Below are 14019 nucleotides of genomic sequence, written 5' to 3' on the forward strand. Positions count from 1 at the left end.
TCCGGCCGGCTCCCTGTCCCCTGCCCACGCCCTGGTCCCCGGGAACTAGGACGAACAATGCGCATGGGGGCCGCCGAGGAGGCACCCCGTGTTTACACAGGCCACCCCGGAATGTGGCAGGACAGGCCCTGGGGGGCCCCTGAGTCAGGAGCCGTAGGCACCAGGCCAGGAGGGGGGAAGGGCCGCCCTCGGCGGGTAGCGCGGTCCTCGGAGGCGGCTGGGGCCCCGGGGGAAAGAGGCTCGATGTGGTTGGGTCTGGTCCGCAGCGGGGGCCCCCGCCGGGGTCGGGGTTCAGTCCGGGGCTGGGGCTCAGCCCCGATGCATTCACCCACTCACCTGCTGCCCCTGGTGCACAGCCCTCCGGCCAGGCGCTGGCTCCACCCCATGGGGCCTGGGCACGGACGGCACGTGAACTTCCCATGCCTCAGCCATTCCTGCCACCAGCGCCGAGATGTCCCTGCTCGGAGGGTGGCCCCGCACCCAGCGCCGATGGGTGGCTGTGTCCTCACCCCCACGCCGTCAAGAGCCCCCCCCCCGCCCCGTCTGCTGCTCATTACCCCCACAGGCCAGCCCTTCTCTCCCCCTGATGTCTGTCTCCACCCCTCCCCTCTTGAACCGCCCGCCACAGGGCAGCCATAGGGACCACATCTCCCTTCTGCTCAAATCCCTGCCATGGCTCTCTAGTGCCCTCACCGTTAAGGCCCGACCCCTCTCTGGCCTTAGTTCCTTTGGTTTCCATTTCTCTGGGCTTAGGTCCCGTGGGCCTGGAGGGCTCCTCACAGACATGACACACGGCCCCATCTCCCAGCCTCTGCCCCTGCAGTTCCCCCACTGACTCTTCTCATCCTTCTGGTCACACCCAAGTGTCACTGCCCCGGGGACACACCCCAGGGAGGTCAGGGGCCTGTGGGGCACATAAAGAGCCCCTTCTGGATATTTACCGACACTTGGCAATGGGAGGCATGAGGCTGGGGGGCTGGCCGCTCTCAGCCGGTTCCCAGCTCCCCTGGCCCCCTGGCTCCCCAAGAGGGGCTGGGCAGGTCACTGGGTCCCCTCCCTTCCTTGACCTTACAGCTTCCAGAGCCAGATTAGTCGTGCCTGGGGAGGGGCTAGAGCTATATCCCCGCCCCCCCCCCCCCTTTACATCCCGCATAGCCAGCGGCTCCTTCCTCCTGCCTACCTCCAGGGAGGTATATCCAGGGAGACCCCCAGCCCCAGGCCCAACCATCAGGCCCTATGGAAGCCAACCTCCCTCCCAAAGCCAGGGAGAATGCACGAAGGATGGAAGGAAGGAACCCTGACCCAGGTCCCCGGGGGAGGGGCGTCAGGGCAAGCATGTGGACGTGCCTGGGTCGGGACCCTCTGTAGGGGCCTGAATGGACGAAGAAGCCCCCAGCCTCTGTGGCCGTCATCACCCCTGTGTGAGTGTGTGCTGGGGATGGTGACTGGGCCGGGGGTCTGGCTTAAGTGGCAGTGCCCCTCCATCCTGCCAGGGCTTCTGAACAGCAGGGAGGAGTGGTGGCGGGGGGTGGGGTGGGGTCTGCTCACACCCCAGGAGAAGGTACCCACTTTGGAGACAAATGAAAACACATGTCGGGAGGATGCCCCCAAAGTCCTGAAGTCAATTACATTCTCTCTGTGGACAACCGTGGCTTGTATGCCTTCTGTGTCTCTTCCGGAAGTCTCCACCACCATGCCTATGTTCTGTCCCTTATCCCCCCACTCGCTGGTGACAATCTGTTCTTGGCATTAGTTTTGCCAACCAGAAATAGGGTTATCTCCCTCAATGTGGGGTCCCCGGCCTGGGGTGTGGCTTGGGTGGAAGGAGGAAGCAGGTGGGGAGGCAGGGCTCCGGCTCCAGCCTGCCCAGGCCCAGCAGGCGAGCACCCAGAGGAGAACAAAGGCCACAGGCAGGCAGGCAGGGGTGGGCGGGCTGTGGGCCGGCCTCAAGGGGCCCCTGGCGCCAGCCACCCGCTGCCTGTCCTCATGCCAAGGCCTTGCAGGGCTCACCCAGGCCTCGGGGCTGGGCAGAGGTGGCAGCGTGGGGGGCCCCTGTGGACTGCTCCACCCAGTGACTCAGCCCATGCTGGGCCTCCCCAGGGAGGACAATGGTGGCTTGTGGGTGCCGGGAGGGCCTCCTGGCAGGTGTGAGCCCCAGGGTGGACCAGGCCCCAGGGAGGAGCTTTCTAAGCCTTGCTATCCTCATCTGTACAATGGGTTTAATCTCTCAGGCATGAGGACCTGACAGCCAAACATATGGATGGAAAGAGCCACATTTGGAACCAAAGGAGGACCTCTGATGGCCCATCTTGCCTTGGAGGGCAGGTGCTGGGCAGGGCACAGGCACCACTGTGGCCCAATGCCCAGCACCAAGAAAGGCACCCAGTTGGTGCTCGATAATTGCATGGTCCACGAATGGATCTTCCCCCCCACCTCCAGTGAGTGTGTTGAGGGCCACTCCAGGAACCTTAACCCCGACGCTAAGGGTTAGACCCTGAGCATTCTCGGGCAAGGGGGAACTGATGTACGCTGAGCGAGGCTGGGACCCTGAGAGGCCTTGGCCCCAGCCTGGCCCTCAAGAAACTCCCCGGGCTGGGGGGATGCCGGAGCAGGAATAGGCCCATGGGGTCAGAGTCGGGCCACACGGAACAGCTGGGGACTGAGGGGGCCACTGCCCTGCCACAGACGCGGGCCCGCCACCGGGGAGAGGCTGAGGGATGCGGGCACAAGCTGTGGGCACCGACTCTGTACCCATCGCTGTGCCTTCCATTTTCCTGAGGGGGAAACTGAGGCCCAGAGAGGGTCAAGAATTTGCGCAAGGTCACGGTGAGGCGGGAAGGAATGAGGAATTCGAACCCAGACCCCAAGACCCACACCTCCCTCTCCAGGCGTGCGGCACAGGGAGCTTCTCTGAGCTAGAAAGGATCAGGGTCAGCCTACTTGGGGTGCAGCGTGAGGGGCCTGTGCCTTTACTAGGAGGCCCCTGAGCCCTCCACTCACTCCTCACCCTGGACCCCCTCTTTTCTTCCTGGGCCGGGAGCAGCACTGAACTGTGGTGATTTGGGGTTTCCAGGTGTGAGTGGAAAAACACGCCAGACAGAGGGCAGGACAAGGACAACGGGGCCTGCCCGGAGGTGAAAAGGAGTCTGGCAGCTTCCAAACCAGCAAAGAGGCCCCTGGTGGCGAGAGCCCAGTGGGCCAGGAGGATGATGGCTTCTTCCCAGGCCTGGAAGGGAATGTGGCTTTCTGGGGACCCAGGAAGTCACGAGAGCTTGTCATATTTTCATTTATAATTTTATCATCCCCTTTCTGAAGGGTCTGTGGTCCTCAAAAGCTGAATTGCCCCTGGAGGCGGGAAGAGTTTCAGACCCCAGAAGACACACAGCCCGCTGAGAACCAAAAGGCTTGCGTCCAGATTCCGTTTCACAGATGAGCAAACTTGAGAATCAGGTAGGCCAAAGCAACCAGCAAGTCAGAGGCACGCACAGTGCGGGTTCCCTGTGGGCCTCTCTGACCCTGAAACAGAGCTGGCTTCCATTGCTCTACCAACAAAATGGGTCCAAATCCTGTCCTCCGGCCATGGATGCCCGCTCTCAACAGCCAGCACCAGGGGCCAGCCCTAGGAACTGAGACACGACCCAGCCCAAGAGGCCGCGCGGGCGGCAAAGCAAACCTGACAAATAAAACCCCAAAACCCTCCCCCCCCCCACCGGTTCTCGAGGCCTAACGCTCCGAGAGTCCCACCTCCTTCTTCGCTAGACGCCGCGGAGGCGGGACAGGGGGCGGGGAAGCCCCAGAAATGGCCGACGAGCCCGCCAATCACGGTTTCGCGCCCTCCGATTGGCCACTGCTGCCGTGTCTTATCTTTCCATCTCAGGGTCCCCTCCCACTTGCGTCACGGGTGTGTCCCATCCTGCGTGCGCCTCCGCGCTGGAAGATAGTCCCGGCCCCCTCCCCGAGCCTTTTGCTGGAGGCCCGGCCGGGCGCCCCTGCTCCTAGAGCCCGGGCCTCACGAGCCCCAGCCGCCGCCGCGGGCGCGCTGGAAGGCGAGCCGCGGAGACCGGCGCGGGCCGAGCGGGCGGCGGCGGCGGAGGGATCCGCAGCGACGCCGGGCGGGGCGCGGGGCGGGGCGCGGGCGGGGCCTGGCGGGGGCGGGGCAGCGCGCGGGGCGGGGGGCGGAACATGTCTCCCGCCGCAGGAAGATGAGGCAGCGGCGGCGGCCGCGAGCGTAGCGGGCCGGACCGAGCCCAGCGACGCGGGCGGCGGGCACCGCGAGCTCCTCACACGCCGCCCCCGCCAGCGTCCCGGCCGCGCACGGGCCCCTCGGGGCGGGCCGCGGGGAGGGCCGGGCCACGCGCGCCGCTGCCGCCGCCCACGCGCGACCCTCGGGGGCCCGGCGCGACGCCCCTTTGTCCGGGGGGGCCGTTCATGCCGCCGCCCCCCGCGCACTGCGGGCCGGGCAGCGCCGAGCAGGTGAGCACGCCGGGACTGCGGGCCCCGTGGCTTTGTGCGAAGTTGGTCGCCCCCCCCGCCGCCCCCCCCCCCCCCCCCAGCCGCCGCCGCCGCGGGCCCGGGGAAGTTGGGGCGGGGGCGCCGTCCGGGAGTTCGCCCCCGCCGCGCCGCGGGCCGGGAGTCATTGTTCTCCAACTTTCGGCGGCGCGCCCCCCGCCCGCCGGGCCGCACTTGGCGAAAGTTTGCGGCGCGGCGGGCGGGGCCGCGGCGGGGCCCCCTCCGCCGGCGCCGGAGTTGGTGGGGGGCGGGGGGGCGGCCTTTTGTCTGGCGGGGAAGGTGCGGCGGCGCGGCCCGCGGGCGCAGGTTGAGGGCCGGGCCGGGCCGGGCGGGGGGGGCGGGGGCCGCGAACATCTGCTCCGCGTTAGCGCGGCCCGGGGCGGCGGCGGCGGCGGCCCGGCTTCAAAGGCCCCCGGGCCGCGCGCCTGCACCGGCCGCGGCGGGGGGGTGGGGGCGGGGCGCGCGGGCGCGGGGGCCTCCCCCTGGGGCCGGCGGCCGGGCCCTCTGCGCCCCGAGCCCGTTTCCAGCCCCCCGAGGTCCGGCGACACCCCAGAAGTTTCCAGTCCCCCCTACCCCGGGTCGGCCCTGAAATCGGTTTCAACCACCCCACAAAAAAGTGCGGTTTCGTACTCCTCAACAAAGTCAGTTTCACACGCCCTGCGAGAGAGGGAGGACTTGGGGGAGGGGGTGCGCCGGGGCGGCCGTTTCACACCTCGCCCCTGGTTGGCAAACAAAGCGGGGGTTCCTCCGCTCCTGGAGTTGGGTCTCCCTCGACCTTGGCACCCCCTCTCCCCCGCAGCCTCCGTGGTTTCCGTGGGGCCGCCCCCAGCCTGGGAGCTCGGCACTGAAGCCGGAGGGGCCCCGCGCTCTGTCCGCGGGACGACGGAGACATATTCCGTTCCCTTCCCTGGGGGGGATGGGGCCAGGCAGGTGACTCTCCACCCCCCGTTGTAGAGCGGAGGCCCCTGGGACCGTGCGGGGGAAACCCTGGTTTGGGGGACCCCCTCTCCACCCCCCTCCAGCGGGAGGCAAGGGATGTTTTCAAAGTTGCTTAAAAATAATTCCCGGATACGTCGTGACAATAAAACAACCTAGGATTGTTTTTTGTTTTTTTTTTTTTTCTCTCTTTTTTTGAGTTCTGTTGTTTTTCTGTGTGGGGGTAGGAAGTTAAGGGTGGAGGGAAGCTTCGTAGGTAGGTCTCTGCACAGGGCACCCCACCAAACTCCCTTGCCTGTTTTTTTGTTCGAGAGTTCTTTTTGCTTTTGAGTTTGGGGTAACCTGGTTTTCAGCACGCTGTGACAGCTGCTCGTGGGGGGGGGGGTCACAAAATTTCCCCTGGGATGCAGCCTGGGCCCCCCTCCCCCTTCCCTGGCGGGTGTGGGAGAGAGGCGGTGGGGAAGCCTGTGGGGGGGGGGGGGTTGGAAAGGAGAGAGGTGGGGAGAGGGGCGGGTTCTGGCCTACTGGGGAAGGGACCACTCCCACCCTGCATCCAGTTTAAAATTTGCAATCTGATTCCCTGGTGGTCTTGGAGGGAGTTTAGGGAGTGTGTGTTTGCAGGGTCCCGACCCCCACCCCCACCATCCTTCAGACTCCCTGAGGGCTCTGGGGAGAGGTCTCCTGGGGCCCAAACCCAGTCCTGCCTGCCCTGCCCCCACCCCCAGGGTCGTGAAGGGGCTCCTTCTGGGAACACCCAAGCCCTCTGGGCCTTTAGAGGAAGGGCTTTTTAAATAGCTCCCCCGTTCCCCATCTGTCTGCCTCTTGTTTTGGTCACTCAGACCTCTTCTTTTTCTCTGTTTTTCTGTGTGTCTGTCTCCTCTGCTCTTGTAGGGCCGTCTCTAGGGCCGAGGTGCCCATCCTGCCCCCTGAGCCCACCGTTGCCACTGGAGAATGAACCAGCCACAGAGGATGGCACCCGTGGGCACCGACAAGGAGCTCAGTGATCTCCTGGATTTCAGCATGGTGAGCCAGGGCCCTGCCTTCCTGGTGCCTCCTCTGCCTCAGTGTGGGTCTGCGCACCCAGGGTTCCTGGGAAAGAAGCTTCCGCCAGAAGTACCCCAGCAGTCAAGAACCGAGCCTCAACGTTGGTTGGGCGGAGGGGTCTGGTGGGGGGCTGGTTGGGGGAATTGGGCTGCATTGGTTGTGGGTAAGCAGCGGCCTTGGTCTTCTGATCTGGAAAATGGGTGTGATCAGGGTTATTTATTCCAGCGTGGACGCAAAAAGAAAAAGGTGCCTAGCACCAGGTGACGGGTGTGGGGGCCCTTTCGAGTGAGGCAGGGACACGGGTGTTGGAGGTCTAAGAGCTCGGTTATTCATCCGCGTGGCGGCTCGTGCGATGGTCGGTCGGGAGGGGAGCAGCGGGCAGGCAGGCAGAGATCTGGAGAGCGTGCGCATCCCAGGGTAGCAGGAGCTGCCGCTGTCACTGCTGTCCTGGCTGTCACAGGGAGGCAGGCCCGGGTGGCAGTCTCCCTCATGCTTCCCGGGCCCGGTGAGGCTGGGAGCCAGAGCTCCCTCGGTGACTAGAGCCGGGGCGCCTCGTGAAGGACCAGGGGGCTCCGTTTGCCCATCTGTGCCGTGGGCCACCTGTCCCAAGTGTCGGGGTGGCCAGCGTTTTCTTCAGAAACTCCGCACCGTGCGTGTGCGCGCACGATTCATCTGTCCCGCTCCCGCACCTCCCAGGCAAGCGCTAGACCCGTTTGAAACGTTGGGGGAGGGTGCTTTCAGTGTGAATTCACTCCTCTGCCAGTACGAGGCCCCGGCCACTGAGGCCTGTCGAAAACAAAAGTCCCCAAACCGAAACGACAGCAGCCATCCTGTGGAAAAACACAGCCCACGGGACAGAGGGGCTACAGCTCCGGAAGGGCCGTACTGGTATTTTTGAGCCATTTTTAAGCCCCGTTTTATTTTTGCTTTCCCGGCTGAGTAACCTAGAGTGCGGTTCAGTTTTTTTCTTTTTTTTTTTTTTTTTGTTAAACTGACAAGTCACAGACTATTGGGCTGGAACAGACTGGGGTGGGGGTGGGCATGGGTTCAGACCTGGGCCCTTCGCCTCGTCTGTCCAGGAGCCCTGAGCCCCTGGTTCCCCTGCCCCTTGTGCTTGGTGGGTCCAAACATCTCGCGCTTGCACGTGTTTCCAGCTCACAACCCATTTCGCAGGTGAGGAAATTGAGACTGAGGGTTAAGGTGTTCTGTGCCTCCCCCGGAGGGACCTGGGAGCTGGATTTCCACGCACCGTCCGTGCTGTTGCAGGGAGGGAGGCCTGGCCAGAGCACGGAGGCCGCTCCCCGGCTCGTCTCCCACCTCCCCTTCTGTCCGTCTGGAGCTGCCCCCTCCCGCCTGCCTCCGAGAAACTGAGCTGATTTACATTTTTTTAAAATAGCCGGGTTCAGACTGGAAGAGAAGACCTCCAAGGGGAAGGCTCGCCGGGGCCGGGTCACGGGTCACGGGAAGTGGTGGGAGAGGCGGCCGTCAGAAGGGGAGGAAGGAAGGTGGGAGCCACGGTGTTACAGCGGGCGCTCCCCGAGCAGGCCGATGAGGGGCCGGGGCCGTGCCGTGGGCATCGCTCGTCCGGTGACGCGGCTCGGTAGCCCGGAGGGAGGTAGCACTGGCAGAGGCTCCCGTGCGCCCACGGTGCCCTCGTGTGATGGGGTTTCCGCCTCCCACGTGCTCGGGGCCCTGAGCCCATTTCACGGAAGAGAGGGCAGGCTGCAGGGTACGAGGGGCCTTGTCAGTGCCCCGGTGGCAAGTGCCACATCCGCGGAGCCCCTGGTACCCTAGAGGACAAACCAGACACTTGGCGTGGGGCCCCCGTTCTCCCAGGGGCTTGGTGACTTCCGGTCCTGGCTCAGGCCAACCCATCTCTCCTTGCAGGCCTCAGTTTACCCAGTGGGACAGGGCCTTTTCCGGGAGAACAGGGCCCTGGGGAGGCTGGGCCAGTTGAATGAGCACAGCCACGCCCCCAGGAGGGGGCGCAGACCCACTGAGAACCTGCTTCCCGCCAGGCTCCACGCCAGGCTCCACGCCTCCCATGAGGCTCTGCTCCTGCGCCCGCCGGGGCCAGGTGAGCACGTGGCCTCCGTTTCCCTCCTGTAGAATGGGGCGTGGGGACAGGACCCCGCTTACCGGGGCCCTCCCCAGGCTTGCTGTGCTGGCCTGAGAGTCCTGCCCACGGGCCCCCTGCCCTGACCCCCTGGTGGGTGGGGTGGGGTGGGAGGTGGGAGGTGGGAGCATCAGCAGGTCCCCGATGAGCCCCTGGCCTTGATTCCACCCACTCGTGATCACTCGGGCCCTAGGTGGAATCTAGAGAACCTAGACTCGGTGCAGGGATGGGACAGGTTTTGTTTTTGTGTGGCAAAGGGGTTTGTTGATGTTGGGTTTTCCTGGCTCATCTTGCTAAGCTGTTTAATCTCCAGGGACTTAACGCCGATCGGGTAAACGGGGGTGGGGGTGGGGTAGGGGCCGGAGGCGCTAGGGAGAACCGCTCAGTCACCTGTGGGGGGGGTGCTGCAGCCTTTGCCACATCCCTCCAGCTTCCTGTCCTTTCGGGCCTCAGTTTCCCTTGATGCCTAGGCTGGTGATGAGGGCCCCGGGTAGCCACTGAGTGCAGAATCTGGCATGTGGGGGACACTTGGCCAGGCCACCGTCCTCCCGCCCAGTGGCCGGGCTGCGTGCTGCTCAGGGTCAGGGGCACACGGGAGGTGCTTCTGGCCTCGGGGAAGGCCTGAGCTCCCCTGTGCCTCGCTGCCCCCACGCTCGTGGAGTGTGAATGATCCGGCTCCCTCAGGAGGAAACCTAAGGAAAACTTGGTGTTGATTCTAAGGGCAGATAAACCATTTTAAGTGTGGAGATCGGTGACTCCGGCCCCAAAACAAACTGCATAGACAGCAGAGGTTTGGGGGTTTGTTTTTCTGGTGGTGTGTTTTTTTTTTTTGTTTTTTTTTTTTTTTTTTTAACGGTCATCTTTTAAGTAAACTCCCAACCCCGAAGCGAGGCATGTGCTCCCCCAGCCGGGCGCCCTGACAGCTTTGAAACCCTACCAGATCTCCATCGCTGGCACTGGCTGTGCCTTCGGGCTTTACTGGAAGGGCCTTTTCTGCGTGCAGTGTGGGCCTTCTGCCTTCTCTCCCGTGGACGGCCCAGCCCCCACACTCACTTCTCTCTCTCTCCCCACAGATGTTCCCGTTGCCAGGGGCCAACGGCAAGGGCCGGCCCACCCCCCTGGCTGGTGCCCAGTTTGGAGGCTCAGGTAGGACTCCGCTGCCTCGGGGCGGCACAGGGCGGGGGTGCGGGACCAGAGGCACTCTCAGACTCAGAACCAGAGGAGGAGGTGTTTGGGGGCGGGCCGCTGGGGGTGGGGGGCCTGTGTTACAGTGGGGCACACGTGAGGTGAGGACTGGAGCCTCCCAGGTCCCCGTGGCCTCAGCGGGCCTTGGGTCTCCAGTTGAAGGGGGAAACTGAGGTCCAGAAGAGACGAGACACGGAATCTAGGTTGTGCTAACTCTTGCTCACCTTGTGAGTCTGGAGAAAGGCCCAGCTTCTGGCTGGTTTTTTTCCAAGGTTGTGTTACGAGTCTCTCGTATACAGGATCTGACACTGGGGTGACCAGCCATCCTGCCGAGGACCCAGGGGTGTTCCCGGGATTGGGGATTTTGAGCATTCAAACTAGGTCTTTGGCAAACCTGGATGAATGGGTTACCCTCCCCGGGCACTGAAGGCCCCTGACGTGGTTGGGGGGAGGGACAGACGGTTCTTTTCTGCTCAAGGAACACACAGGAGGCGTCAGGGAGGAGACCGTCTCAAAGCCAAGGTGGTCGGGGACAGTCTCTAAGGAGGTGATGTTTGAGTGGAGACCAAAGGGTTCAAGGCAGAGGGTACAGCTCTTGCAAAGGTCCTGGGGCAGGATCTGGGTTGACGTGTTAGAGGAAGAGAGAAGGGGCTGGTGCAGGTTGTTCAGGGCCTTTGGGGTCTCCGGGAGGACTTGGGCTTTTGCCTAGGAGGTGGGAGCCGTGGAGGGCTCTGGGCAGAGACTGATGCCTTGTGCACGTTGAGGAGTCTACCCTGTTTGGTGGGATTTGGGGGAGCCCTTCAGGGAGATGAGAGGACTTGGGAAACTTGGCCATCTTTCTGGGGTCTCAGGATCGGGACCGTGTCTTTCTGTGACTCTGGGATTTGGAATAGAAGATTCTTTCTCGGAGTCGTCCGTGAATTCCGTCGGGGCATCCCGTGTGCTTTGGCTGAAGGAGGGGGTTTTCAAGGGTGGTTTGTGCTCAGCCTCCCCCCACTCCCCCCAATGAAGGGAGGGACATCGTGCTGTGTCCTCCCATCCCCCGCCGGTGCTGGCCTTCCCCTCTGCCTGAGGAAGTGGCTGCAGGGCTGGACAGAGTCCTCTCTGGGATACGGAAGTCCCCACAGGCCATCCCGCCCCCACCCCCTAGAAACCTCACCCGGGAGCCGGCGTGCTACCCTTTCTCTGCTGGGGGTACACGGTCAGGCCCTGGGGGCCTCCTGGGAGGAGGTGCACGGCACAGGCACGTGCCCTCGTCCTTCCCCTCCCCCAGGCCGCTGCCCCCGCTGCCTTTTCTCTTCAGTGTCCCCTTGGACAGCAGCTCCGAGTCCCCGAAGCCGAGGGGCGCCTCCAGGCTGGCCTGCCCTCTGGCCCTGCCCCGACCACTTTGGACGGGGATGGTCTTGCCCCGTCTCCTCCCCCTCGCGCCCCCCCCCCCCCCCCGCCCCGGATGGATGTCGTGTGGTTGTTCCAGCCCGAGCCCTCGCTTCAGCGGGCACCAGGGCGTGGGACGGGGAGCCCCAAGACCCGAGCTTCAGGGCCGCTCCTCACTGCCGCCCCAGGCACAGGACGTGCTGTGTCACCTGTGGTGGGCGGCATGACTGAGCCTCAGTTTCCTCATCTGTAAAAGGACATCTGCTTGTGGCCAGATGATTCAGTGAGCTTGTGGGCGTGAGTGCTTTGTAAACAGGGATGGGGGTGTGTCTTGGGACCCTCTGGGCCCGGGACCGGGGGGACCGGGGAGCCGGAGGCAGGGGCCGGCCCCCACCGAGGCTTCTCCCTGCTGGCGCTGAAGGCCCGGGAGAGGGGCGGGTCCCCCTCTGTCGGGAGCGGGGGGGCCCGGGTGTGTGCTTGCAGGGGCTGCCAGCGGCTGGTGGCGCGCCGGCCCCGTGCCCCTTCCGGTCCTGCCGCCTCGTCCTGGTGTGGCAAGCGGTCCGTGGTGCCGGCCTGGTGGGAGGCCTGTGAACGTGGCTCAGGTCGAAGCTGAGTGGTTGCAGAGTCCGGCGGCAGCCGTGTTTGGGGGTCCGTCCGCGGTCTTTGTTTCGGAAAAAAGAGGGAAGTGGAGACAGCCTACCGGAGGTGGAATTTTCTGGTTAGGATCCGGGTGGGAAAACGCCGAAAGGGCGAATACTTGGGTTGGCCCCCTTGCGGGAAGGCCTGGGGCGAGAGCTCTCTGGCGCCAGAAACGGGGGGCCCGGCTGCGCGGGGCGTCAGGAAGTGCTTGCTGCCGGGCAGGGGACAGCTCGTTCCCGCGTGGCTTCCCTGGCTTGCTGCTTTGCGCGCTTGGGGACAGAACACGCGCTCAGGGTAGGTCTCCGGCACTCGGACAGACGCTGCGCACCAGGTCCCGGCGAGGGCTGCGCCAGCACTGGCTGCCGAAGGTGTCCCTGGTGAGCTCCCGGCGAGAACGTCTGCCCGGGGCCCTGCGCTCAGCCGGCACTGTCCTCAAAGCTCTCCGGCCTGGTAGGCGACCAGGAATCCGCCGTTTCAGTGGCTGTTTACGTGATTAAAGACGGTTGGCTGGCCGACTTTTCAAAAGTGTGTTGGCCGTGAGTTCTTGATGAATTTTCCGTTACTGTCTTGAGCTCTTTCGGGAATCGATCATCTCTTTTGAAGTTCTCGTCGATGGACAGGAGCTTGCGAAGACCTGTCCCGGAGGTCGAGTGCAGCCCTCTCCCCCCGCGGCGGCCTCGTCCGTGGTGCAGGAGCTGACCTCGGTACCGCACGGAGTCGTCCGGTCTCCTGTGCTGTGCACGCGCGTGTCTGCACAGGTGTGCGGGGGGGTCCTGTGCGCCTCACCCCACGTGTGGCCCGTTGACCCACCGCCTGTCCCCACTGCACTGGTGACAGCTGACTTACCATCATCCGGCTCACGGTTTTGTCACGTTGAGAACGTCGCGTATGCGAAACCGTACGGCACGGAACCTTCTGAGATTGGCTTTTTTTTTGGCCGAGCGGGATTCCCCGGAGACCCGTCCAAGTTGCCGGCCACATCACTTCCTTCTGTGTTGTTGCCCGACCAGCGGGACGCCGGCAGCGATGACACGTGTTGGTGACGACAGCCTTCGGTGGTTTTTGCGAACTACGCTCCAGGCGCAAAGCCTGGACCCTGCGCGAGCCCTCACAAGGAAGATGAAACTCCAAGTGTATTAACCGTCCCGAGAAACCACCCAGCGCTGCCTCTTGGCAGCTTCCTTTAGCCCTGCCCTGTGCTGCTTGTGTGATTTGCGAGAGTTCTTTACGTAGGAAGGACGTCAGTCTCGTGTGACCGGGGCTGCAGCTTTTTTCTTAATTATAGCTCGCTAACGGTGGAGAGTTTTAGCACGTTTCGGTGTTTTACAGTTATTTTTACGTTGTCGGATCTCGTTCGTTTGCGGGTCCTACCCTGGGTGCCACTTCTGAAAAATCCTTAGGTGACACGGTCCATTCAGCAGTGCAGACGTGAGGGTCGTGGAGGCGCCTGCTCCTTGCTGGGTCAGGCAGAGGAGTGTGTGGGAACGCTGGAGGAGGGCAGGAAAGCTTCTGGCCGTCCTGGGTGGAGCAGACACGCGAAAGTGGGCGGTTAGTGATCTAGGTTCCCAGCCGTGTGCACACGTGGGCTCACCTTTGGGACTGCTCATGACAACCCCCCCCCCCCGCAGCCCTGGTCCTGGTCCTGGTCCTGGTCCTGGTCCTGGTCCTGGTCCTGGCCCCGGCCCTGGGCCTGGGCCACTGATGGAGAGGCTGGCAGAGGGCACATAAGAGCTTCCGGGTAGTTCCGAGGAGGGCCTGTCCTTGGTGGAAGCACGTGCCCTCGAAGGGCCGGGCCCGGGACATCCGGACCACACCCCCTTTATGAAGATTGACCACGTACTGGTCACAGCGCAACATCTGACGAACGAGAAGGAAAGACGGGAGCACAGACCGTGTTCTGTGGTAGCAGGGCAGTGAAACGAGAAGGAGACAAGAGACCGGAGAGTAGAAAAGGTCCGGCCGCTCGGAAAGGCTGAAATTCCTTCTAACCTGCCCGTTGGGCTAAAGCCGGCACTCAAACCCGCAGGTGGGGTGGACTCGCGGGCACGGCCGGAGTCGTGCTCGGGGGAAGGACCACTCGCCAGGACGGATCAAGCGGAGAGAAGCGTGTTGTGCGTCAGCGGGAGACTCGGGCCCAGGACGCCTCAGGGTGGTTGGGGGGGGGGGGGGGCGCGTCCTCGGGGGCGGGCGGGCGGGGCAGCCGTGAACTGTCTGTG

The 14019-nt window shown here is 64.0% G+C and overlaps 1 protein-coding gene across 9 annotated transcripts in view; it reads left to right on the top strand.

Moving 5' to 3' along the window:
* Positions 1 to 3311: 3311 nt before the first annotated feature.
* TCF3 (transcription factor 3) overlaps positions 3312 to 14019 on the top strand; it is a 32070-nt gene continuing 21362 nt past the window's right edge. For 8 of the 9 annotated variants that reach the window (XM_047848317.1, XM_047848319.1, XM_047848320.1 and 5 more), the window contains exons 1-3: positions 4177 to 4473; positions 6337 to 6468; positions 9679 to 9751. In XM_047848317.1, coding sequence (XP_047704273.1) covers positions 6397 to 6468; positions 9679 to 9751 — 145 coding nt within the window. In that variant the 5' untranslated portion in view covers positions 4177 to 4473; positions 6337 to 6396. Of the gene's footprint in view, positions 3451 to 4176; positions 4474 to 6336; positions 6469 to 9678; positions 9752 to 14019 lie in introns of those variants that run through there. The other variant, XM_047848318.1, reaches the window with a different exon arrangement.

This window comes from Prionailurus viverrinus, unplaced genomic scaffold, assembly GCF_022837055.1.
Source record: "Prionailurus viverrinus isolate Anna unplaced genomic scaffold, UM_Priviv_1.0 scaffold_60, whole genome shotgun sequence".
Classification (NCBI taxonomy): Eukaryota; Metazoa; Chordata; class Mammalia; order Carnivora; family Felidae; genus Prionailurus; species Prionailurus viverrinus.